General features: G+C 38.6%; 3 protein-coding genes across 4 annotated transcripts in view; all 3 read right to left on the bottom strand.

The window, feature by feature from the left end:
- Positions 1-11,794, bottom strand: part of LOC145452029 (methylosome subunit pICln-like) — a 13,926-nt gene extending 2,132 nt beyond the window's left edge. The window contains exons 1-2 of one of the 2 annotated variants that reach the window (XM_080330245.1): positions 11,787-11,794; positions 884-1,107 (exon numbers count right to left, since the gene is read on the bottom strand). In XM_080330245.1, the coding sequence (XP_080186371.1) occupies positions 884-1,084 (201 nt within the window). In that variant the 5' untranslated portion in view covers positions 1,085-1,107; positions 11,787-11,794. Of the gene's footprint in view, positions 1-883; positions 1,108-11,786 lie in introns of those variants that run through there. The other variant, XR_013919168.1, reaches the window with a different exon arrangement.
- LOC145452017 (dol-P-Man:Man(5)GlcNAc(2)-PP-Dol alpha-1,3-mannosyltransferase-like) lies at positions 1,107-3,209 on the bottom strand. The gene has a single exon (XM_080330237.1). It carries the CDS (start codon positions 3,081-3,083, stop codon positions 1,803-1,805), a length of 1,281 nt encoding a protein of 426 aa, XP_080186363.1. The 5' UTR covers positions 3,084-3,209; the 3' UTR covers positions 1,107-1,802.
- On the bottom strand, positions 6,267-27,084 carry LOC145452007 (uncharacterized). Its single transcript, XM_080330227.1, has 14 exons — positions 26,898-27,084; positions 24,793-24,867; positions 24,227-24,268; positions 21,136-21,171; positions 20,263-20,316; positions 18,159-18,992; positions 16,453-16,508; positions 14,997-15,122; positions 13,358-13,459; positions 11,254-11,320; positions 10,250-10,342; positions 9,213-9,376; positions 8,275-8,326; positions 6,267-7,144 (listed from the first exon to the last, which is right to left on the bottom strand). The coding sequence occupies exons 1-14, from the start codon at positions 26,935-26,937 to the stop codon at positions 7,092-7,094; spliced, it is 1,794 nt and encodes a 597-aa protein (XP_080186353.1). The 5' UTR covers positions 26,938-27,084; the 3' UTR covers positions 6,267-7,091.

Below are 27,084 nucleotides of genomic sequence, written 5' to 3'. Positions count from 1 at the left end.
CTTTCAATTCTATACTAGTTGCTGACGAATACCACTGACGAGTGTCAGTCGAAAATATTCGGGTGTATCTCAATATACCATTCAGCAAGAGAAAAAGAGGGAGAGGTAAAACAAAAGGGGGGAGAGGAGGCAGGAGGGTATTTTGAAAACAGACAATGTTCTAAATTGTAATAGATTACTAGGCTTAAATCTATGTAGAAATGCTAATGCAACATGGATCAGATCATCTTGCCCCTGTTAACGTCTCTATACGAATTAACATATGCCAGGTGTGGTATAAATATTAAAATATAGATTTAGAAATATCAACAATATGGAAATGCATTCAGAATAAGGGATAATCAGAAACTCTCTCTGAGAGAGCAGTAAGGGGTTTTAAAGGGGGTAGAGTCGAGCTTGGATAGGGGGTAGTAAAGTATTCTCCGATTCTACCCCGTCTAAACCACTGAAAGTACGGGTCATGACATCACATCGCTAATCACTAGGGCGATTTTTTTTTGACGTGTCAAAAATAGGCAAAATTTTGTCAAAGTTGTAACGAGAATGCAGGAAAGTATCTTTCGTTGTGCTACAACACATTTTAATCATTTCTACCATGATGCGTGATGTTACTTCTGGAATTCTTCTTAGGTCCAGAATTCGTTAAAACAAAAGTTTTTTCCTGTAAAAATTTCTCAATTTTTACGTCAAAAAAGTTTTTCAGGCCAAACTACTTCGTAAGGACATAGCCTACAAGTTTTTCAAGGTCAAAAAATGTCATAATTTTAATTTTTTAGATAGAAATATTCCGTTCTTAGGTAAAAAAATCACGCTACTTATCACTGTTCCGCATTTGGCTAGGCTATATTCTAACAAAACACATTACAGTAGGCCTACCACTCACCTGCAAATCAGTAGAAATCGCGTGAATTGCTATTTCCTTATACTCTAGAGCTAGCCCACGGTGTTCACAATTTTCCCAAAACAATTTGTCCTCAGACACGTACAGTGAGCCATCGCCAACATCGCAGCGATTAAGATTCAGTTTGCAATTTCGTTCTTGATGAAGGATGCCGGCTTGAGGCGGAACTATTTCAGACAACATCGCCGTTGAATTTGAACTTAAATCTATCACGGAATTGCAGAAAAGATCAAAACATGATATATTTAATTGCGACAGCCAAAGTTAAGATTTGCAACAGTGTAGAAATGACAAAACAGATTCACTTCCTTTGTGGGCAACTGTATTCTATTTTCACTCCCACAACACAAATATATCAATGAGCGAAGCAAAAAATCATGCAAATATATCGAAATTCCAGCTTGTATGGTCAGACTTTTACAAATTACCAATCTTGTCGGTTAACTAACTACCCATTTATTGAATAGTTCTAGTTGCACGTTTTGAAAAGTGTGAATCCTGATACCGGTGTTCTGTTGTGTGATGCTCTTACAGCCATTGCTGGCTCAAAGTCATCACAACAGCAGCGCAGCCAGGGGTGGGTATCGGGGGTCAAAATTGTACTGATGTTTATGTGGAAATCCGATCTGATTCCGATAAAAAATAATTCAACAAGAAATTACTTCAGAATTGAACCTAGTTAGTTGTATTGCGTTAGTTCTAGTTCTAGTCGAGAGTTTTGAAAAGTGAGTAGTTCTAGTTTAGTTGAAGTTCTAGTTGTGAACTTTGAAAATCCAGTAGCGGTAGTGGCCAAATAATCTGACTAATCGATCTTCAAAACAAATTCGTTAATTTCTTAATTAGATTTCAATAGCATAAAACACTCAATCTACCCGATTTAACTGCATTACCTACAAACATATTAATCAGATTTGTTAACGCTACGACGAATCAAAGGCGTAAAGAGAAGGCCAACAAGAATAACCAAATGCATTACATGCAATGTAGCAGAACTTAAAACAGTAGATGGGTATGTATTCCAGCTCATTTCAATGAGACCTAAAATAAGCAGTCTGGTCGGGGAATTAATTGGAACGCTCCAAAGCAAAAAAGGCAGGGTGTGATAATACCAGACATAAAACTGATAATGAAGAGTTCTACTGAAGCAAATACCAAGAAAATTACTCGTAAATAACATCAGAACCATTCCCTGATCAGTAAGCTTCCGTGTATTATTTTTATTCCAATTCACGCGTGGATCAATAAGAGAGATCAAGTCTTTGAAGCCGCAACTCCACTTTTTAAACGCAAAAATCATCAAGAAGATCAACTGCAAAAGTAGCAGAGACAGTTGAAAATATTTGTTTAGAAATATTTCTTCAGGCACAAGCCTCCAATTGACGGTCCACACATAAAAAAATTGACGGTTGAACTCGAAAGATTTCATTAAATACGACACAGGATTTTCCAACAAAAACGGAAGACCGAGGCCAAGCTGAACCAGGAAACAAATTGTAAGATATTTTACGGTGCTAAATATCCCGTTTTCCATCAGGTACACCAAAAACAACGCAGGAGCGAACAAAAATATGTTCATTTTAACACCGACCGACAAACTATAAAATAATGATCCGAGCGCCCATTTTCTGTCCAAAAAAAGGTTCAAAGACGCGTAGAATATCATCATGGCCAACGGATCATTGAAGAGTCTCAGCACAAAAATAGAATGTATTCGGTAAGAAGTACAACTCATAAAAATGAAAACGTAAGGCGGACAGTTACTTGATATTCTGTAGATTCTCATCACCAGTAGCAAATTTATGATATAAAACACACAGAATATATACTGCGCCAATTTGATGTTTAATCCATGATTGGTTACGAAGTATAACGCCGAGTATAGATACACAAATCCAGCCGGGTATACCAGTGGTCCTGTATCGCCCTTTAGCTCCAAATAATCATGCGTGCCGTTAATGAAGCCTTCCACCTCCTGCATGTACGCCTTCCAGTCGATTTCCGTATATTTCACGTAGTTTACAATTACGATGTTGAGCACTACCTCGCCGATCAGGAGGACGCTGCACAGTAGCCATGAATACGAACCATTTGTCAAGCAATTCAGAATAAATCCCAACAGCGGAACTTGAGCTTCCCGCGCTGACTGCTTCCTTGCTTGGTTAGGTACTTTCAATCCAGACATCTTTGAAAACGTTTCCAGGCCGTCAAGTTAATAGCGAAACTTCTAACCTACTGCAACATGTCTTCGACTGCAAGATGTAATTTCATTTCATAGATACGCGCCGGCGTTTTCAGAAAGCAAAACACTGCCACATCCGCACATGGATTTGCCTGCACGCATTTCGCTAGATGGCGGGCGCTATCCATGAGAAAATTTGCCTGTTGTTCCATTTCAAAAGGACTCTTGGAGATACATAAGTTCACTCTTCAGTATACAATTGAACAATATATTCAATTCATATTGAGATAAACCCTAATATTTACGGCTGACAATCTTGTGGGGTAATCACCAGCACATAGTAGAGAATTGAAAAGAACATTGTATATGTGTGTCCAACAAATCACTGCTCAAAAATTCGGTGTCCTATAAACATCAAATATATGGGGAAACTAGAAATTGCAAAGTTTATGTATCAGTTCCACTGCGGCCACTGCCCCGAAAACTTCAATGACTTCTTTACCTCGGTATCAAAAGTGCATAAGTGTCCACGCGTCCACGTCGTCCAACTATCATATGGTTGACAAAATAGATCATCGCTCTATCAAATGTGCCGGACCTGAAGTGTGGAACAGTAGCTCCGACAGTCGTCGAGCATGTCCAGTCCATGTCCACATTCAAGTCGAAATACAAGCAATTTCTGCTGAGTGAATACTAGTCAGCCCTCACCATCTACCGGGCCACGACCTGACATATCGATCTCGCCTTCCGTCACTTGCCAATTTATATTAGCTTCTTTCACTTTCATACAGTGTGCTGTGCATGCCTCCTCTTTACATCGCCTACGCCCAGGTGGGTGTCTGATCTTAAGACTACTCCTAGTCGTTTCGGCATCTTCCTGTCATTCATTGTATTGCAGTCTGGTGATGTTTTGAAGTGATGAAATTTTATGAATAAACTTGAACTTGAACAATCCTTCGCTCAGTAGTTTCAAGCTCCAACATGGCAGAAATTTTTCTATCGTTGGGCAGAGGGTATTCTGGTGTTTCAAACACTTCTGATTTCCATACAGATATGACTGAAGAGGAATTGACCGTGTCTACATTCAAGTCAAAATGCAAGCAGAATATTATGAATAAATGGTAGTGAGAGTTCGAGATGACCGCGCCACAATATGACATATCGACTCCGTCCACCGACACATGCAACTTCCTTTATATCTCTTGTCAGTTTTATGTTATTTTCAACTTACCATTCCTATGCGGTGTCCATGCTTCTTGTTTACATGTCATAGGCCAAGATGGGTGTCTGATATCTCTTCATTTTGCCACAATCTTGTAGGCCTAGTGTTTTAATGAGCGGATGAAAATACGTGACGGAACGGAGTATAGGCGAAACAAATATAAAAAAAACTTGATCCGGTAATGTTCAATAGAATGTTGCTCAGGACACGACGTTTCGTTGCCACACTGCCTTACACGGCCGGCAAAATACCTCAGCACCAAGTTGACGTTCTCACACTCAGTATACTCTTCCTAGCTTAGTTGGAGGTTGACAACTGAACTGCAATCAGTCAGTTGAGAATCATCCGCCGATAGGCGTCAGCGAAACAAAACCAAGCTTACTTCGGCAGTAAAATAAAACAGAGCCAGAATTTATCAACCTTCAAGAGAGATGATCCGCGACACAGCTGCTGCAGAAACAAATTCACCAACTCCATTGCAACTTCACTTCTTACCTAGCTCCGCCATGTGCATAGGGTTACCATATACGTCCTCTTTCAAGAGGATTTGTCCTCTTTTTTTGAAAGTGTCCTCGGATGACGCCCAAATGTTCCCTCTTTTGAGATTTTGTCCTCTTTTATGATAATTTTGTTTAAATATTGGGCAATAAATGACTGAGATACAGTAGCCTAAATCAGCAATGGAGTGCGCTGAGCGAAAAAGTTGACTTTTCTTTCAGTAAACCAACAACGAAGGTCAAAATAATTGTAATTTTTCCTGATTTCCCTCCGGTATCGCAAATCTGAAAATTTTGAAAAAGTCTCCTTTTTTCGCATTCCCAAAATATGGTCAACCTACATAAGCGGAGGTGATAAAAGTAGTCCTCGTTTATCCTCCAGTAGAAGTAAGGAAGGCCTAGATTTTCCTAAAACCTGTAGAAGCGGAAGTACTCTGAAACCTACCTCCGGAGTGAGTAGCGCAAGCAGGCCAGACATACCTAGAGCACTCTCATAAAATATATGCTCTTCGTAAGCAACCACTTAACCACCAATGATCATTAGGGCGATTTTTTGACCTAAAAAACGGAAGACTTTGACCCAAAAAATCAAAATTTTGACATTTTTTGAACTTAAAAATCTCAATTCTGACCAAATTTGACCTAACGTATGCAAATTAGGTGTTTCTCATATATGTTAGAATTTAACTACTTTTCTTCATTTCTGGTTGCAACTGTCTGTCCTTACGAAGTAGTTTGGCCTGAAAAAAATTTCTTCGCCTCAAAAACTGACAAATTTTTACATGAAAAACCTTGATTTCAATGAAATCTGGCCCGCTGAAGAATCCCAGTAGTTACATTACGCATTGTGATAGAAATAATTTAAAAAATTTGTAGTATAACGAAAGCTACTTTCCTACATTCTCGGGTAGAAAGTGTCCGTCCTTACTAAGTAGCTTGTCAAGAATGGAGAAAGAACGTTCAACAGTAGCAGTTATTGGCTGACAACAATGAACTTGTGCGTACACTGCTGGTGACAAACCGTGTTGCTTCAATCTGGCAATGGTGTCTACAACATATTTTTCTTCATGCGCTTCTTGATAGAAGAACCATGCTATGCCCACGCAGTCCTGCTTCACTTGGAATATTGCGGTACGTTGAGCATAACACCATGTCAGCCTATTTGTTTCATTTGAATGTTTACGATTCCCAATGAGCAGACAATGGGCTGTCTACAACGGTAGGCCTATAAAGTAGGTTACAAGTTGTAAAATGTCAAATGATAAGTTCAACAACAGTGCAAAATCTACGAAACAAACGAAATGCAGGTTGCAAAAGAGTTTCAACTTTGTAAACAATTTTGACGTTTTTTGACCTAAAGCTACAATTTTGACCTAATTTTGCTTTTTTTGACATGTCAAAAAAAATCGCCATAACGATCATATGTTGTTTGTCTGTCTATCCCTCCACCCACAAAAACAAGTTGAATTGCGGCGATATCTAGCGGGAATCAGTCCCATTTGTGTTGATAAAAAGCAAAATTGAAATCATACAGAAAGCTAAAAATTTCACACAAACTGCTCACATCAGCTAACGAAATGGCAAAATCGCATGATCAGATTACAAATATTCTACAAACACTACCAGTGGCTATGAATTTACAATGCTAAAAGATCAGTTATTCACAGATAAAGTGTGGAGCATACACGTATTCTTGACTATATCTGTTACACACTATAGCTATATCACATTATTGATAAAAAAAATACAAGTAGAGCCCGACCGATTATATCGACTCCATATCACACTTTGAAAGGAATGTCGGTATCGACCAATGAGGTAAAAATATTGGCAATTTTTGTGAGGTCACAGGGTGGCAGCAGGGAGTGGTAGAACTATAATCTGTGAATGTTGGACTCGAAATATTGATCATTTATTATAGCTTACAGGGGTCCAGATACAGTGTCCAACGTAAGTGATGGGCGTAAAGCTGTTCGAATAAATGCTCTCAAGTTTTGGAAATGTGCAGTGAGCTAGATGCCGAATCTTTTGCATATCGGCGGAATATTTTGGGGTTCATCGAAGAAAGTGCCAGTTATGAGTTTTCGGCTAAAAAATCCAATTTCAGTCGGGCTATAAAGAAAAGTAAACATTTTGGTCCTTCGAACGGCGCATAACTTCACGAAAAAATCCAAAGTTCGCTCAGAAGAAACTAAGGCTCGCGATATTAACTGGAACTGCACCAAGTGCTAAAATTACTTGCATAATATTTTGGAAATGACTAAGATTTTAAGACACATAAACCGATCGATTTCATTCCGATGATTGCGCCCGCGATCCACCGTACACCCACCACGATATGTATTCTGAAAGAAAGAATAACTTTATAGATATCGTCGGATCAAGCTAACATGAAAGCGCCAAGCGCGTCATAGTGTTTGGGGATCCTAAAAGTAAACGCATTGGAGGGAAATGCTGGTAATATAATTCTAATATCAATCTAGTTTCTGGTTTTGCACAAAATTCTACGGGAGAACTGTGTAGTGCAAAACGTGCCAAGCTTGCCATACAGACCGTTGCCATTCTCATGCTTATGAGAACGAATTCTAATTTGATATGAACTGAACTTGATGCTTGTTACATTTTCAATTAGGAAATTTTCAGCATTTCCAAATTAGATTAGAATTAGCTGCATTCTTTTCCACATTAGATTATAATGAGAAGGATTGAATTTGAGAAAACTTGGCAATTGAATTCAACACCGAATTGATAAGAAATACAACAAAATAAGGTTTAGTTCTTACCAAATCAGAGTTGCTTCTTCTCATATGCATGAGAATAGCAAATGTATGTACAGTAGGGGGTGTTCAAAAATTTCTTTTTTTCTCGAATTATACTGGCTAGTATTTACGGTAGGCACACGTATAACAAATAATTAAATAATTGGTCACCGTAAATACTATTTTTATTCATAATCGAGATTTTTCTACGGCAATAACTCCGCTTCCACTGGTTGGAATGGAACCAAATTTGATGAACATCGTTTCTATAGACAAGCTAACACTTTCATGAGGGGAACAGAAAATTTTGAAGTTTTTGTTCACTTATTTTTATATCATAAATAGAAACTTTCTTCTCCTGTAGCAATGCGGCTACTGGCTGGAATTGAACCAAATTTGGTGTGTAGGCTTAAATTAGGTAACCTAACAATTTTATCAAGTAGCCAGTGCGATTTGAGAAAAAAAGTCATTTCTGGACACCCCTAATGTACAGCGAGCTTGGCTCATTTTGCACAATATGGTTCTGTAGCATTTTCAGGAAAACCAGTAATTATAGTGGAAATAAAATGACAGCATACAAACATTTCATAAATTAGATTGACGGTATTTCCCTCTTAATTAGTCTTATTCCACAATTAGAATTATCTACTTATCAAAGCCTGGAGCAAACGATCCTTTTCAGATTCGTAACAGCGTCTGCGACGGTTCCAACTTACCAGGCTGTTCGACTTTCAAATCCTCTTCCATTTCCGGGGTGTCTTCGCCGCTCTGCAAATCAACAAAGTTCATTTCAATAGTTGCTTTTTGAGATCACATGGATTTGTATGGAAGGAAGTCCGTGTGGCAAAATATAATTGCTGTCATTTATTGATATCATCTTAAAACGCCACAAGGTAGGGGTCACGAGAAATGTCAAACAATTCAGCCTAGAAGTGAGCTTGGACGATTACACGCAACACCATGTTCAAATTTTCACGAGCACAAAGAATATGATGCCAGTTCTAACCACGTCATAGGTAATACGGTCAGTGCGCACTAACCCAAATTTTTCATAATATTATTATCAATTCTATTATGCTCTGCTGAATCAATTAATCCCAATCAATTGCAACCAAATTTATAAATAATAGTTGTAATTGCCGAATGCAGGGTGTGATCAGACCAGTCAGACCACCCTGTCATGCACCGTTAAAATTCCTGTTATTATTTCATCTGCCAATGTTACGTTCCTTACAGTTGGACAAATCAATAAGCATTTCTCTCTCTCTGTGCAGCTTCGTAAAGCAGGAGAGTAAAATGTCAGCACTCGTAAAAATCGTCACTCACTGCTCGACTAGAATCTTTGTGCACAGCCGTAGCCAACAGCTCTTGATAAGGGGGCACACAAAATGTGTTTAGATTGATAAATTATACTGCAATCAATGTGGTCTTGAAAGCAAAACAATTGTCACGTTTCTTTTGCATGTGGCGGCAAAAATGATATATTTTTGTTCTTTCCCAGCCGTTTTACACTGCCATGACACTATTGATGTCTGGCAGGGAGAATAATTTTTAAAAATAAAAACCTAATTAAAAATTTAATCGACTGAAATTTTAAAAAATTAAAACAAATGAAATTTAATTCAAGACAATTGAAAACAAACGCAATACGAACCGGCGGAAGTATTCCCGGGTCGTCAGTGGCCGCACGGAACAAGTCTCCACCGGACCCATCGCCTTCAGTTGCAGATTGTGGGGGTCTGGGGGCTTGCGCCGCCTCGTCACCCTCAGCCTGACTCACGTTGATCATCTCCACATCTGGCGCGTCGGGGGCAGAATCTAAAAACTCTCTCGGTCACAATCCACAACAAATCAGGACTTTCATGGATTTAGGAATCATGAAAATATGATACAAAATATTCAATCTGAAGAGACTTTGAGTTGCAAAACATCTATATACAATTAAATAACATATGTATACTGAAATAGAACCAGATATCTTCGGCTGACACTCGTCAGGGGTAATCGTCAGCAACTAGCAGAGAATTGGAAAGATTGTATATCAACAATTGCATTTCACTAGGTCGTAATGACTCGAGTCATTTCCTTAGATATGAAAAATGACTCGACTCGACTTGCTTTATATATTGACTCGAATTGTACTCGAGTCATTGCATGTGACTCGACCCAAGACACACGACTGGATTTAAATCGGGCCAGGCGTGCAAGTAGAAGTAGAAAAAAGGGACGTAGATTCTACCCTCGAGTACTACAAGTTGAAGTAGCGATTTCCAAGGCAGTAAAATAATCAAGCATGCTATGGCTGGTTTTGCTCAAAGTATTGAACTGTCATGTGCAAGTAGAATGCGAGGGATTCCTTCCACCCGAACAGAGTTGTAAAAAATGAGTCATAGACTCAAGTTTCGACGCGACGACTCGACTTGACACTTTGCACCCTGATTTGGACTCTGGAAATTTCAAAATGACTCGCCTCAGCTCGAGACAAAACTATGAAAGCAAGACTGACGTGTGGCTTGGTTACAACCCTGGTATTTCGTCCGTCATATTTTGTGATACGATTGTTGATATACAATGTTCTTTCCAATTCTCTACTAGTTGCTGACCATTACCCCTGACGATTCTCAGCCGAAAATATTCCGTTTCATTTCATTATCAGTACATCATTCGATTAAATATTTAATCTGTACGTACCTGTTGTCTTGGGGTTCGTGGAGGCCAGGGAACGAAGCCTGCTGAGAAATTCGTCAGGATTTTTTAGGAAGATCGCAACCACTTCTTCATAATCTGAAGCGAGATATAACGATGACATGAGTGATGTGCCGTGTATCGCAGTCAGTATGACACCACAACAGCAGGAAAAATGCGGAAATTTCAAACATCCACATTTTATGTAACAAGAGAATATAACGCCAGCTCCACATCAGATTACAGATTATCTGGTATCATTTCGATCATGCCTATTTCATAGCACTTAGTGGCAATGTTGTGGGCTGATCACCACTTCACAGATATGTGATTAGTACTAATGTGTACTAATATATTCAAAACTACAATTCTCGTTGAAAAATTAACTAGCGGTAAGGAGCTAAAGGAGCGTATCATTTCAGTACTCGAATCGAATGATCTCTCACTAAAATTAATACTCGGTTCAGATTAGACTACTCGAACCATTGCGCGTTCACTAGGGCTGTTGAAAAATAACCTTTTTTCCTGAATCTTGCGGGTTACTTGATTAAATCGTTAGGTTGCCTTAAAAAATGACGCTCACCAAATTTGAATTTATTCCAACCAATATTCGCGGATTTCGTAGAGTTTGAAAATTTTGCTGAAGCCGAGTTATTCAAGTTTTTTGATGATAATTCTGGGATGATCCACCAATCAAGGATAATCCCAGAATTATCAAAGAAAAACTGAAATAACTCCACTTCTACAGCTTCGAATTGAGTCAAATTTGTTTTGCATCGTTTTTGAAGACAGAGCAACAATTTCATAAGGTTGGAAGGAAAATTGGAAAAAATATTTTTTTTGCATTTTTAGGCAAATTCAAAATTTTCAAACTCTACGAAATCCGCGAATATTGGTTGGAATAAATTCAAATTTGGTGAGCGTCATTTTCTAAGGCAACCTAACGATTTAATCAAGTAACCCGCAAGATTCAGGAAAAAAGGTTATTTTTGAACAGCCCTAGCGTTCACCTTTGGGCTGGAAGACGACAAAAGTTCCGATTCTCTCATCGTCACGAAATGCGTTGATCCAACCCATCTGAAAGAGGTCGTGTTTAGTTCGCAGGTAGAACTGAACTAAAACTAGATTTAATCGCTTTTCGAAATCTGCAACTAGAACCAGAACCAGAACTATTACTGTCTTTTCCAAATCAGAAAATAGAACTAGAACTACTGGCACTCACTTATCGAAATCAGAAACTAGAACTAGAACTACTCAGTTTTCAAGATTCGCAACTGGAACCACAATTAGAACTACTCACTTTTTAAAATCAGAAACTAGAACTACCGTAAACCGGGGTAACTTTGGACACTAAGCAGTAAAAGATTTAAATGGTTATTGGTGGAAAAGGGTTGCCGCTGGGTGTCCAATTTTTTTCATGAGGCAACAGTACCACAAGTAGTCCCAATAAAATGTGGATTCATTTCACTACCGGATAAACTTGACCCAACATTGATAAATTAATGGAGGGGGTCAATTTCATCAAAATTTATGGCCGTTAAACTTCTTACAACCAAACATAGTTAGCATGTGATTCATAGATTCAAAACTTGGCAGCAGATACCTTTAAGTAGTCTTAATCCATGGCAAAAATCTCAATTGGTTCACCCTTAGATCAATACAAGAAAATGTGATGTCCAAAGTTACCCCGTAAAAGTTTATCAGAACGGGGTAACTTTGGACAGTGGAAAATGTGATATTGGAAGCTCTAGAAAGTGGCTGCTTCATCTGTGTCAAAGTGTATGGTCAACTCTATTCCTTATTACCGGCCTGATGGCTTTTTAAAATGGAATGAGAAGGTGAATAAATTAGAGTTTGCCAGAATATGAAAAAATGGGTAGGCAATGAGCTGAGAGATTGTAATCGGGTGTAAGCTACTTCAAGAACTTATCACATACTCCTAAAGATGCGCCTGCTGAATATGGGATATCGTAAATTACGACAAATATATCCATCAAAGAGGGGATAGGAAAGGGAAAGTGTATCTTTTAAAGAACAGTAATATATTTGAAATCAGCAATAAATCACGTTAACATGTTTAACGTTTGCTGTCGATTGCTGACGCTGCCAGTGGGATATCCCTTATCACCATACGTTATTTATAAGTCCCAATTGGCGAAGGCATGAGGGAAAATTGAGATAAGAGATGAATAAGGGCCCATTAGCCTTCATAAACTACCTATTTTTTTTTGGGGGGGGGGGGGGATTAGGTAAAAATCATGCAATAGGCCAGACATATACTATTTTGTTTCAGTTTTAACCACTGCTCTCATCAACTCTTACCAAATAAGCCTCATTTACGAGGTTTCATAAACAATTGAGTGTAAAGGCATACAAAAACCTACATTGTCCAAAGTTACCCCACATGCAGGGATAACTTTGGACACGGATAATTTACAAAAATAAGGTACTTATTTATGACCATGAAGTTTTGGATTAGGTAATTCTAATCTATGCTCCATGACCCCTAAAAACACAAAACTTGCCTCCCCTACACCCCAGCATTTCTGAGATACCAAACGGAATTGTTGAAAATTGTCCAGAGTTACCCCGGTTTACGGTACTCATTTTTCGATATCAGCAAGCAGAACTAGAATTACACACTTTACAAAATCGAAACCAGAACTGCATTTAGAACTAGTCACTCCATAAAATCAGGAACTAGAATGAAAACTATTATTCACTTTTTAAACTACTCATTGTTCAAAATCCACAACTACAACTAGAACTAGAACTACTGTCTTTTCCAAATCAGAAAATAAAACTAGAACTACCGGCAATCGATTATCGAAATCAGAAACTAGAACTAGAACTACTTAGTTTTAAAGATTCGCAACCGGAACTACAATTAGAACTACTCACTTTTTAAAATCAGAAACCAGAACTACTCATTTTTCAAAATAAGCAAGTAGAACTAGAATTACTCACTTTATAAAATTCGAAACTAGAACTACAATTAGAACTACTCACTTTTTAAAATCAGGAACTAGAACTAAAACTATTATTCACTTTTTAAAATCAGAAACTAGAACTCAAAGTCCTTAAAACACCAGTAGTTGGTTGACATCACAATACCTTTCTGGTGAGCATGCCCTGCATTCGCTTCTGGTAGACGTCTTTAGAAACGGCAAGGTATCCGTTTGGAGGAACTGCATCAATGCCGTCGAATACATCTTTCTAAATAGATTTGAGAGTCGGCACTGAAAAAGTTACTTATAGATCTGTGCATCTTAACCAGGGTTCACACGAAAACCATTCGCAGACAATGCTTTAATATACAGGAGGTGGAGATACACTTTTCAATGATTTTCCGAGAATTTTGACACCCATATTCAATATTTCAAATTTCATGATCAGGCGCGTAGCCAGAAGGGGTTATTGCGGGTCGAAACCTGAAATTGGTGACATTAGCCACAACCGACTTTGGACATTTTGATTTACGAAAATCCGTCTTTCGTTGCTCACGAGGGTTCGGAGACTGGCTAATTGACGGCACTCCCGGACTCTCTTGTAAACTTAAGTAAACTTATGTTAATCCAGGGTTGTAATGACTCGACTTGACTGGAGTAATTTTCTTAAAATTGAAAAGTGACTCGTCTCGACTCGGGTCAATTTGCGTATTGACTCGACTTGTACTCGAAACATTGCGCATGACTCAAACCAAGTCATATTACTCGAGAATGGGTCTGCCAAGACAAGCATTTCATTGTGATTTTGAAGAATAGTAAAGTTATCACACTATTACTATTTCATCTATCAGTACTGATACTTGAAAATGCTAACAGAAACTATAAAAATGAGGAGAATTAGTATAATATGAATGGGAAGTATTCGATATCACCGAGCAGAGTTGTAAAAAGTGGGTTTCACATGACATTAACTCGGAACTGAACAGTCAAAACAATGGCTTGGACTTGGACTCGGACTCGAGTCAAAACAGTATGACTCGGACTCGACATTCTACTCCGTGACTTGGACTCGGACTTGACTCGGTGGAGAATTGAAAATGACTCGTCTCGTGTCAAAACAATAATTTAGTGAGATTGACTTGTGACTTGGTTACAACCCTGAGTTGATCATACGCGCGCAAGTTCGTCAACACAACAAGTTTCTCTAATCTTAATTTCCACATGTATTTGACCCTAAAGAATTGATGCTATATTGGTATTTTAGAGAAAAAAGCTAAACCCCTCCCATTATTTACAAACCCCTTCTTTGTTCCGGTTGGCTGCGCGCCTGGAGGTGATAGACCTACTATATGACACAATTCTGAATACGGTGCATATAAACCAGAGTTGGACGACAATATAATTCTAGTTTTCTAATTGGAGTAATTTGAGCGAAATGCCAGTAATCTAATCCTGATAAAATTTTTGAAATGTTTCTATGTTCTCATTTTGATTCTGTTTTAATTTCTGGTTCTCCTTAAAATGCTACAGGAGAACTGTATCGTGCGGAACGAGCCAATCTTGCCGTACAGACATTTGCCATTCTTGTGCTTATAAGAATCAACTCTGGTTTGATATGAGCTGAACTCAACGCAATTTTCAAGTTTTTAATCCAAGTTAAAAAAAAAAACTGTCATTCTAAGCTATCATTCTAATTCTAGTCTTAATTTCGAAAAAAAAAAACTGTGTAGCTATAATTCCAACTCAAATCTAATTTGGAAATGCTGAAAATCTTCCAGTTTTTCGACTCTGGTATGCCTACTCACCATCGTGGGACGAGGCACATACAGCATGTGCAGCCGAGCATCTTTATCCTTCAGATCCAAAACGTTCTGCTCCTTCCTGTCATATAATTCACAAGCAAACGGACTTGTATCATCGCTGCCGCCCACCTACAATAGCAACGGATTGTCGGAACAAATCAACATCCGAATCCAAAATAGATGCAGATTACATGCGCGGCATTAGTTTTACCGAGTTGGGAAAATATGCAAGGCTGGGAAAAGCGATTCGCGTGCTCGAATCGGAAACGTGTATTAATTCTAACGCGCCGAGTCGGGAAACGAGAGAGGATATCTTCGAGAACTGAAATGATACGCTCCCGACCACTAAGAGTGAATTTCTCCACGAGAATCAAGTTTCGATACTATTTTTCACTGTGAAAACCTCAAACCTTGATTGGTAGTAACGCGGTATACGAAACATGTGCAAAGTTACATGAGTTAGTGGAAATGACATATCCGTCTAGTTGTGATCAATCCGCAGTAGGAGTGTTCAAAAATGACTTTTTTCTCAAATTCTACTGGCTACTTGATAAAATTGTTAGGTTACCTAATTGAGGCCTGCGCACCAAATTTGGTTCAATTCCAACCAGTAGCCGCATTGCTACAGGAGAAGAAAGTGTTTTATTCACTAGAAAAATTTCAAAATTTTCTTTTCGCCTCATTTCAAATGTTTGGTTGTCTATAGAAACAATGTTCAGCAAATTTGGCTCAATTCCAATCAGCAGAAGCGGAGTTATGGATGTCGAAAAATTGGGATTTGAATAAAATAGTATTTACGGTGGGCTCAACTACAATAAACAATTAGAGAATCGGTCACCGTAAATACTATTATATTCAAATCCAAAATTTTTCGACGGCAACATCTGCGCTTCAGCTGATTGGAATTGAGCCGAATTTGGTGAGCATCGTTTCTGTAGACAACCTAACAATTTCGTCCTGAACAGAAAATTTTGAAATTTTTTTACTCATTTTTATGTAATAAATAGAGAACTTTCAACTCCTGTAGTAGTGCGGCTACGGGTTGGAATTGAACCAAATTTGGTGTGCAGGCTTCAATTAGGTAACCTAACAATTTTATCAAGTAGCCAGTAGAATTTGAGAACAAAAGTCATTTTTGAACACCCCTAATCCGCAGCATTTGTCACACAGTGCAATGAAATAGGCATCGTCGAAAAATACAAAATTGAATATAATTTGATGCGGCATGTGACATTATATTCTTTGTGGTGGTGTAGAAGGTACATATTTCCACTTTCCATATACTTCATAATGAGTGATATTCGAATAGTTGACATACTATTTAATAGAAATAAATTTTACCCAGCTCTAGTTATCGGTGAAAGTGGTAGTTCTTGGCGTTATCAAATATCGCGTATCTAATCATGACGCTGCGACAGCGAGCATACCGGGCTATCAAACTCAAAACGATCAAGATCACCTTCACAGCTCCGCTCCAGACTTGGTCCATAACTGATGTGAGAGCAGTGCCGATGGCTATTCAAAAACAAACTGTACGTTAGAAGCAATGACACTGGAAAACAGTGACCCGACACGGAGGTCAGTAACGAGTAATGACGTAGTTCTACTTTTAACAGAGCAGGCCTAATCCGCTAAGATTTGCCTAACGATTCAAGTGGTTATGATTTTATACGGCTTCTACTTAGCAGTTGCACTCAGGTGAAACTAGGCCTAGAATACCTAGGCTAACCAGACCACCTCTTTCTGTAAGGCATACCTGGGCAGTGTGAGGCTCGTGATGTGATTGAGCACCCCACGAAAGTTCCTTGGAATTTAGACCATTAAATCCATTAATGTTGGCGCGTAGACAAAAACTAGTGTGTAAACTAATCCGGAAATGCGTTTACATTGAAGTCTAGTATATTTATGTTCCGTGATTACGTAAACTAATTACTCACTAACGATGTTATAGCAAGCAATGAAAGTTGCAGGTGAAGGCAAACATTTTAACAAGATTTAGAGTATTACACATTTGTTTAATGAAGTGAACCAGTATTTTTAGAGGGTCTCCGTGTTTTAGGAATATAATTTGAGTCGTCATTACGAGAAAAATCATGCGGTGAATGCATACACTTGGTTGATGCAGCCCTGCTAGTGAAGTTAGCAAAACATCATGGTTATTTTACCAAGCCACACAGAGCTAGGGACGCAGCCTAACATTAACGCATCCATCTACCAACATGCGTTACAAATGTAATTCACTACTTTCCATTTAGAAATAAAACAGGACAAAATAGTCCCTGTATCACAGTAACTGAATAAATTTTTGCGCATATTTGCGGTGTCATTACCTTAGTCATTGGTCGAGAACATGAGCCCTTTAGAAAGTACTCCTCCGATTAGGGTTGCATTTAAAACAAAAATCAATTCAAAACAAACATGTTTAAAACAAGGCCCTTGTTTATAACAAACAACACATGACGTCACGAACATTCAATTGTGACGTCATAGCGGATTGACATTGACAATGGAAAATACAGGGTAAGTATAGCTCCTTCGACGAAATATCTGTACTAATGCTGTTCAACCGAGTGAACCGACTATTTCGAGGGTTCCAACCATCCCATATCGATATACGTCGGCAATATCGGGTGGTAATTGTCCGTAGGCTCATAAAACATGTTTTTTAGAAAGTATTCACACAATTATGGCATAATTTTACAACAAAGTGTTTTAAAACACCGTTTGTCTTAAATGCAACCCTGTCTCCGATAAGCTACTAAACCGCGCGTTAATCTTCTTTTTTTCTTGATACCCGACTCTCTTCGGGATGGTGAACGTTATTGAAAGGAACAAATTCGAACGCAAAAACTTGGAAATTAAATTAACATCAGAATTACAACAAAAAGACAAAAATCAAGTTCAGTACATATCAAATCAGAATTCGATCTCATGGCTATGGGAACAACGCATGTCTGCACTTCAAGCTCGGTTAGTTTCGCACTGTACAGTTCTGATGTAGCAGTTTCGGGGAATCCAAAAATTGGATTTGAATTAAAAGGAGAGCATGAAAACATTTCACAATTTAGACGAGAATTAGATTTCACGTCAATTAGTCTAATTCGATAACTAGGTTACTATCATTTAGTCCTATCATAGTGTCTGGAAACAAGCAAAAAATCAAACCTTGACGAATATAACCGTGATCTTTCACATCTTCAATGGTACACCTCTTCTCGAAATCGTTTTCCATCATTTTCATTAGAAGCTCTCTCGCCTCCTCTTCGTTGGGGATAAGTAACTTGTCAAGTCCGAAATTCTTCCTGGTTCTGATGTTGTGAGCCCACAAAGTCCCATCATCACCGAACGGGTGACGCCCGTAACTCCAGATATAATACAACAAAATACCGAGTGAAAAAACATCGGACGCTTTCTTGTACTTGTTCTTCTTAGTGTACATCTCTGGCGCCCGGAATCCATCAATACCAATTTTAGTGCTAACGCTATTCACGGTCAATCCAGCGGTGAGATCCTTGCTAAGTCCGAAATCAATTATTTTCAAACACTTTCCGTCTAAGGAGAAGAGAACGCTGCTAGGTTTTAAATCTCTGTGAACTATGCCCTTCGAATGAATGTGACCCAATCCGTCTATGATTTGTCTTGAAAACTCCAATGCCTGGGCGGTAGAGAACGGAATTTTCTTAAGACGCCTGTTTTCCATGTAGCTTTCCAAAGTTAATTCAGAGCATAGCTCCATTGCGATGTATAATCTCTTTTCTACCAGGCTCGGGACTGAGTCTGCGTGTATTATCTGGACAACGTTACCGTGCGTAGTCAGTTTCAAGAGGTTCTTAGCTTCTCTCTCTTTTTTCTTCGAGTGTGGGAGCATTTTGACGGCTATTTCGCGATCCCCGCAAAACTCTCCCATAATTTGAACTCCGGGGTATACAACACCGTGCTTTTTCGAGATGCATTTAGCCCCGGTGTACACGAATATATTGTCGGTCAGTTTACAGCTACCTAAAGACAAACGGATAAAGGACGTGAAAATCGAGAAAACTTGAATGAAAACTTGAACGCTTCAATTCTGAAACGAGTATCAAGCTCCGAGGGGAGTGTTCGTGTATCACTCGTTACGATGATGTAACAGAGTATGACTTATGAAGATCTTCATGGAAGTATAGACTGTCTATAGAACTTCAACATACCATTGAATAGCATAGTTGATATACGATGTTCTTCCAGTTCTCTACTAGTTGCTGACGATGACCTCCGAAAATATTCGGGTTCATTATAATATGAACAGCCTATAGCCCTACACTATTCAGTAGTAGGCCTATGAAGAACGTGTTAAGTTCACATATGCACCTTTTATGGAACCGGCAATAATATAATGCCAGTTGTAAATTATGTTCACGATTTTTAGGTATTCATTGAACATGCCTATTTCAGTGCACTTTGTGTCAATGCTTTGGGGTCGATCGCGACTTCATGGATATGCCGTTTCCGTAGAGATGTTCGAAAATTACCTTTTTTTTCCAGATTCCAGGGATTCACTGATTATATAGTTAGGTTGCCGAATAAACACTGCACACCAAATTTGGCTCGATTCTAACCAAAAACAGCCAACGCAGAGTCCGTTGAATATTTTGAATTTATTATAAAAAATAGAAAAAATAAATTTTACCGTCAACACATCCCACAGAATTATTAGGTTGCCTAAAATAATGATCCACAACAATTTTTTGCTCAATTCCAACTGGCAGAAGCGAAATTATTGCGGCTGTAAGTTATAAATCCGCAAAAATAGGATTGACGATGAGAGAACCCAGAATTATCAATGAAAAAGTCAACTAACTTTGCTTGTATGGGTTGGAATCGCGTCAAATTTGTTTTGCATCGTTTTTTTGTAGACAACTAAACAATTTCACAGTGTTCACAGTAAAAGTTTGAAAAATGAAATTTTTTATAATAGATTTCAATTGGCTCTGCGTCGGCTTCTACTGGCAGGACTCGAACCAAATTTGGTGTGCAGTGTTTTTATAGGCAACCTAACAATCTGATCAGTGAATCTCTGGGGTCCGGAAAAAGCAACCCTAGTGTAGCTTTGTAGGCCCACTGCATGTTTCATATTCCGTGATACGGCCAATCGAGGTTGTAAGGTTTCCATAATGGAAACTACAATTTCAGTTGAAGATTTAATCTCTCACTACTAAACTCTAATTATTTCAATTGATACTCAATTCAGATTCGAGCATCACAGAGCCAGCCCTAGTAGACGCAAACTCACCCTTTGGCCCTTTGGCAGAAGAGACATCCTTTGGGTCTCTGCTCTGCTCTGGGTCTGCAACAAATCACTTAAATTACAGCAAAACACATAAAAAACAGTAACTGTCACCGAATGTTCAGAAAGGAGCAGACACAATTGCACAAACTACTCACTTTTCAAAACTCGCAACTTGAACTAGAACTACCGCCAATTCAAATGCACGGATCGAAGGTAAAACTACACCTCAAATGACAACAAAAAATCATTAGTGTGGAAATAATTCAAGCTCTATAAAGCCACTGAAAGCGAAGCCAGATATACGAATAAAACACTTATTTTCGTCAATGTCATTAAAAGCAGATTTCTCCTCCAGGTCATCATGGACAGAGTACAGTGCTATACGGTAACACCTCCCGCATTTTAGTTTTACTGAGTCACATTGCCCATCGCCGATTCTGCAAAGTACGCGAATTTGGCATAGGCATCCAAACGCAAAGCTCCAAATGTCTGGCACCTATTTATGTTGTTTCCAGATCAAACCCAAGAAAGTTTGGCCTAAAATCTCACTGTTACACAAGAATGGGCATCTCAATACTCTCCGCGCGCAAAGGTTGGGTTGGCGGTTGAATTTGTTGCGTCACAATACAACACGATTGATGATTACAATCGATCACCCCTGATGAGTGTCGGGCAAAAATATTCGGAATCCAACATAAATATATTATATGATGCAATAACTTGTTGTAATTTACCAAAAACTTCTGAAAACACACATCTATAATGAAAGCATACTGACCGACGTCAAACAAGAAAGTGAATATTGCATGTAACATTTCTAATCAAACCCAATAGAGCAACCCTCAAGGGCTGGAGATCGTCTTATGCACAACTTACCTGGAGGAGGGTAAATATAGGTGTTATTCTCAATTTCTGAAATGAAAACAAATATCAGAATCAGAAAAAATTTTGAATAAAAGAAAACAAATGCTCTTGAACTACAAACTTGGACAGAAGTTATATATGATTTCATCAAACATGATTTTACAAATCGGGTATGAAAACACGCATCAGATAAACAGATAAACTACAGGTGGTCTTATGCAGAAAGGTCAAGAAGCCAAACTATGCATTGATAACTTGTATATCAGGCACAAGTGAGGTACTGATTGATTCCTTTATCTAAGTCAGTGGTTTTCCACCATTTGTCGTAAGTTTGCTGAGAGGCTCTGTAACTCAGACCAGGGTAGGCTATAGGCTACCTGAACCAAACAATAATTACTAAAATATAGATATGGATGTTGGCTTTCGAAAAAACCATGAGTGAGTCATTCACGACAAATACTTTGTACAAATTTTCGGTTTCTGATGAAGGAAATTTTACGACGGAGAAGAACACTATTGAACATTTTCGCAGTAAAGAACGATACTAACCTTATGAACAGTAAAATTGAAATTTCGCAATTTTTACTCAATTTTTGGTGAGATATGGCCATAACGTAAGAATAGATGTAGCCTCCCATGTTAATATTAATATTTTGATAGCTTTTCAAATACACTTTTAAATTTTATTGGTTCTAGTCCCCTTATAAATTTTGAGCTAGTAAGTAGCTGTGTAGTAGATGTACTCGCCACCCTTTTACGAGTGAAATTGTCTTGACGGTCAAAAGAGCCCCAGTATCACGGTAACTGGATAAATTTCAAAGCCCGCACCTAGTTATAGTGTCATTGTTCATTTTACGTCAATTTTCAAAAATACTTACACAATTAGCCTACTTTTTGTATCCTCATCTTCCACATTTACTTGAAGTAGGCTACATTTGTCATGTGTTGGAGATTGTCACTTTCACTCGTGATCAAGTATAAATTTACAGCGAGACTTTTACCCCTACTGTAGTTGCAACGTTGACTACTTTGACCCCTCTGTTCGCTGCATGCTCAATTGTGTTGCTTAAAAACCACTTTTTTTCCATATTCCGAGGATTCACTGATTGAAACGCTGTTCACCAAATTTGGCTCAATTCCAACCAGTAGGAGCCGAACGCAGAGCCAATTGAAGTTTTTGACTTTAGTTTTTTTTTTCAAATCAAGAAAATTTCAAATTTTACTGACCACCCCAAGAAAGTTGCCTGGAAGAATGATGCTTTGATGCATAACAATTTTGCTCACTTTCAACCGGTAGAAGCAAAGTTATTGCAATTGAAAGTTTGGGATTTGCGAAAATAGCATTGGACGGTTGATAGTCCCAGAATTACGAATGAAAAACTCAAATAACTTTGCTTCTACGAGATGGATTTGCTTCAAATTTGTTTTGAATGGTTTTTGTGGACAACTCAACAAGTTCACGAGGTTGACAGTAAAATGTAAGAACATTTTAATAATTTTGTTATAATAAATTCAAATTGGCTCTGTGTCGGCTTCTACTGGTTGGAATTGAGCCAAATTTTGTGTGCAACGTTTCTTAGGCATCCTAACAATTTAATCAGTGAATCCCCAGAATCATGAAAAAAGTAATTTTTGAACAACCCTATAATGGCGGGGCGGGCAACATACGGCCCGCCGAGAGTTTTACTCTGAAGGTGAAATTTTATTCTCAAAGTATTGACAATAAATTTTATGCGTCGCATAATGAATCCAAGTTTGCCAACTTGAGAAAGATTGACATTAAACTACTCGCTCTATTCGGATTTACATACATTGTCGACCATGAACCAATGTTGGGATGACTCGAGCCACCTTGGGAAAATGGCTTGACTTGACGCTTCAGAAATGCAGTTTTACTCGTGACTCGAAGTAAAATTAACGAGTCAGAAGTCATCAAGTAATCGATGTCGACTAAATCGTTGTATCTTCTGTAAGTTCGGATTGCCAACCAATGAATAAATGATTGTGCGTTTTACCGAACCTCCATTGATATATCACAAATAAATTGATCGCAAACACAGTGATCGGAGCTTATACAACAGCTTACGTTCTCGTAAACTTGCTCACCTCAACCAACCCTCTTGCATATAATTCAAATCAAACGAAAATCGCTCATACGTTAATAATTGTATATCATGGATATGTAGGTGGGTACGGTATCAAACTATATCATTTTCAAAGTTTCTGAGGTTTCGTATGTTATCCTGTATTTTGGCTGATATTCAAAGACTGAGGCTATACCGCTATACTGGCGTAGTTGAGCAGATCTACGTATGCGTGAGCGATACAGCGCCTTTCGCGCGCATAATCAACTCTTTATTCGTTCATCGATTCAGAATAAATGGATACTTAATCTGTATTTAAAACAGTTAGCAAAATGTAATGACTGTGAATCATGTCTGGTACTTTGAAATTTCAACTTGACTCGACTCGTGACTTGACTTTGACTCGAATTGACTCAAGTCACCTCCAAAATCGAGTGACTTGACTTGACTCGAGTCAAAATGTGGAATGACTCGAGATGACTTGTGACTCGAAGGTAGTGACTTGATCCCAACACTGCCACGAACATTAACGAGGAAGGCTGCGTTCCAATATAACTGATGTCCGCGTGCAGTCTTTACTAAGAGTTTCAGCATACGACATACAACCAGAGTTCAAAAAACTAGTTGACAACATTGAACGACCACAGATGTCTGATCGACTTCTGATGTAAATAAATTCATTAAATACTGTTTTTGGTCTCTATGCTTTAAACATAAAGTTTACATTAAATACAATCGATTCCTTGCACAGGTGGATAAATACGCGATTAAGGTATGTTCATATTCTGCAATCCGGCCCGCCGACGGGTGATGTTACCCACCCCTGCTATAATGCTCATTTGATCATCAGTTCAGTGCTCTTTGGCACATACTTGATGGATTAGCTTCACAATTATAAAAGCATAAAAACGTGTGCTCCATAAAATTGAAAATCTGGGACTTTTTGAGAATTCCGTGTGAATAAACAGTTCTGTCAAATTCAGCTTCAATTCAAAACGTTATACAGAAAAGTTCCTTACTTGTTCCAATGACAGCATTCGGAAAATTCCCCCCGCTGATTTCTGAGAAATAGTAAAAAGATGGATACAAAAATACTAGCAATATTGATGTCATACAAAGCAAGATGGAAACACCGGTGTCAATTTTGAATATTTGTATGGCTGAGTACAATGATTCCATTCGAGTACTCGAATTCGAATGGAGTATTCATTCTAATGATTCGAGTCGAGTAGTAAGACACTGTTTTATCTAGAACTGAAATGATACACACCAAGAGAATTATGTTATCAACAATTATGTTATCAACAAAAATTATGGTTCGAGATCTTAAGCATAGAAACCCCTGAAAGTCAAATCACAGCATCCAAAGCGTGAAGTACGAAGCCACATACGTTAATGGAAATGATATCTCTGTGAAGTGGTGATCAACTCGTTTTGAGTTGTCGACCCCTGTATCGGAGCTTTCCATATCATTCATACTCAATGAGTTACAATCGCATCAAATTAATCAGGTACTTGATTTGCTCAGCTCAAGTTATTTGTACAAATACATAATTACATAATGAAAATATGTCTAAAGTATTACGATATGAAGCTCCTTCTTTAAACCCGCTAACTTGTCGCTCCACATCAACTCGAGTGGTGGTAGAGGTTCCAGGCGCTGAAAACGAAGGATCTCTCATTAGGCTACCAGCAATGTAATAAACACTTTCATGCATCGGCAGAGCAGGCTTGGAACGAAGTCGCAAGGTTCCGATTCACAAGCCAATGTCACTATAATTTTGACTCGAGTCAAGTCGACATGGGACATGGACCATGGTGTACATTGGGGTTGTTCAAAATTCGAAGTTTTCCAACTCTGATAGCTTCAGTGCAACTAGTCGGCATCTCGTCAAATTTCATGTGCAACACTCTATTAGTCAACTCATCCATTTCAGCTAATAGCCGCGAAAATCTGAAAAAAATTGTTATTTCATAACCACCCTACCGTACATATTTTCAAGTTTTGTGATGTCTTCACGTATTTAATTAGGCTACCATATAATCATGGTTCTCTTCTGGCTCATGATACAATGTGTCTGAAAAAAGTGACAAGCGACCCATGTGTAGTGTTGACTGTCTGTTGGGAACCTATGTCCTAGAAACCAGTACGAAATCTTACAAATTTATGAGAGTGGGAGATAACTGCAATAGGCTTATAGCCTGCCTGATTTTGAAGGGTAAGTTTTTGCAACTTTTGCAATTTTTTTTTTACAGCTTCCGACAGCTCCCTAAACAGACCTACTCGGAACTGTTTGTAGTCATTTTATACTGCAACGTCTTTCTAATTTTCATGCAACTTGTATCATGTATTGTGCGAAATGTAAAGGAGTGATTAAAAAAACAAAAGAACTACTCATTGTTCCATTCTCTTTGATTTGTAAAACAAAGAGCTACATGATGGATTTATCTGCATGGCAATGTTATCTATAATGGAACAGTTGGCTTGCAAGCTAGAATCTCAACAACCCCAGAGCCAGCAACCAAGCCATATCTGTCAACTGTCAAGAGGACAGGCTTAGCTTAGGGATGGAATCCGTGTCAACGGCACGCAGGATCACTCTGACTTGGTCGCCTATTGCATGCGGTCACACCGTCACGGGTCGTTGATTTTATTTTTTTTATAAAAATTTTTTAAAAAAAGTTGATGTTCTCAGTCACCACAAATGCTATATTCCAGTTAGTATGTGGTATATAATGTTTTGACCTAACCCCTTGGCCAGGAGCCGTTGAGGTACTGTAGGTGAAGTACTTGCACTTTGCCAGTTGCTAACCATACGCATCTGATCTCTTTTCACTGACTTAGCATAGTCCTTTGAAATCAGTAACCTCACTTGTCACGCCGCAAAGTTGGCTCTGTCACGCGAAAAAAGCTCCTGTCACACAGTATTTATTTCAAAAAATCACCCGAGATTCCATACTGACTCAGTAAGAATTGCCACAAGAATGTCTCATGTAGTCATTCGAGTAATATATTAGTAACTTTCAATCTGGAGAGATTGTTGTGCAATAATTTAAAAAATTTGTGCATAACATGAATGCAACCTTCTCACGATTTTGGTGCAACAATAACTTGCCCTACATATTAGACTTGCGTGAACGAAGGAGGTATAGCTAAGATAGACACGTAAAATTTGGTTGTTTCTTGCCAATATGGAATCGGTGTCCCGTGCACACCAAAGATTCTACTGACTGCACACAGGTGTGACGCCGAGAACCGTCTTGGCACACCAAAGATATTGCGCTAAACGTACCGGGATTCCAACCTGGGTTTCTTGTTTCGATACACACACTTAACGATAAATGATGCTAGTTGAGCATTCAACATCATCATCATCATCATTGGTTTATTAGCAATTTTATCAGTTCAATACACCACAAAAAATGCGATACAATGAAAAGACAGGAAGATGTCAAAGCGACAAGGAGTAGTCTATGGAATCTGACACCCACCTTGGCCTAGGCGATGTTAAGAGGAGGCATGCACACTGAATGAAAGTAAAGAAGATAGTATAGAAAAAGAAAGCGACAAGAAATAGGGCGGCATGTCATGGGAAGCGTCAAAGCGAGATCGATAGGTCAGTCGTGGTCCGGTAATCTTGAGGATGGATTACACGCTGGCTGGCAGGCATGCAACTGATTCAAACGTACCTTCGCCATTTGCACCTCTGCTACTTGCATCGCCTTCCATATTCTCTAGTGTCACCTCTTTAACGCGGAAATAGACGCCTGACCGCGAAATGGTTTATAACAGGGAAAAACGCATCACAAAAACGCTGAAACTGCAGAACCGGCGAAAAGCGGAACTTTCAGCATTGGCATTATATGGTTGCCAGTG

Source organism: Botryllus schlosseri, chromosome 12, assembly GCF_051294905.1.
Source record: "Botryllus schlosseri isolate E-star chromosome 12, Bs_hap1, whole genome shotgun sequence".
Lineage (NCBI taxonomy): Eukaryota > Metazoa > Chordata > Ascidiacea > Stolidobranchia > Styelidae > Botryllus > Botryllus schlosseri.
The sequence above is the reverse complement of the archived record's forward strand: the minus strand, read 5'-3'. Positions and strand labels throughout refer to the sequence as shown.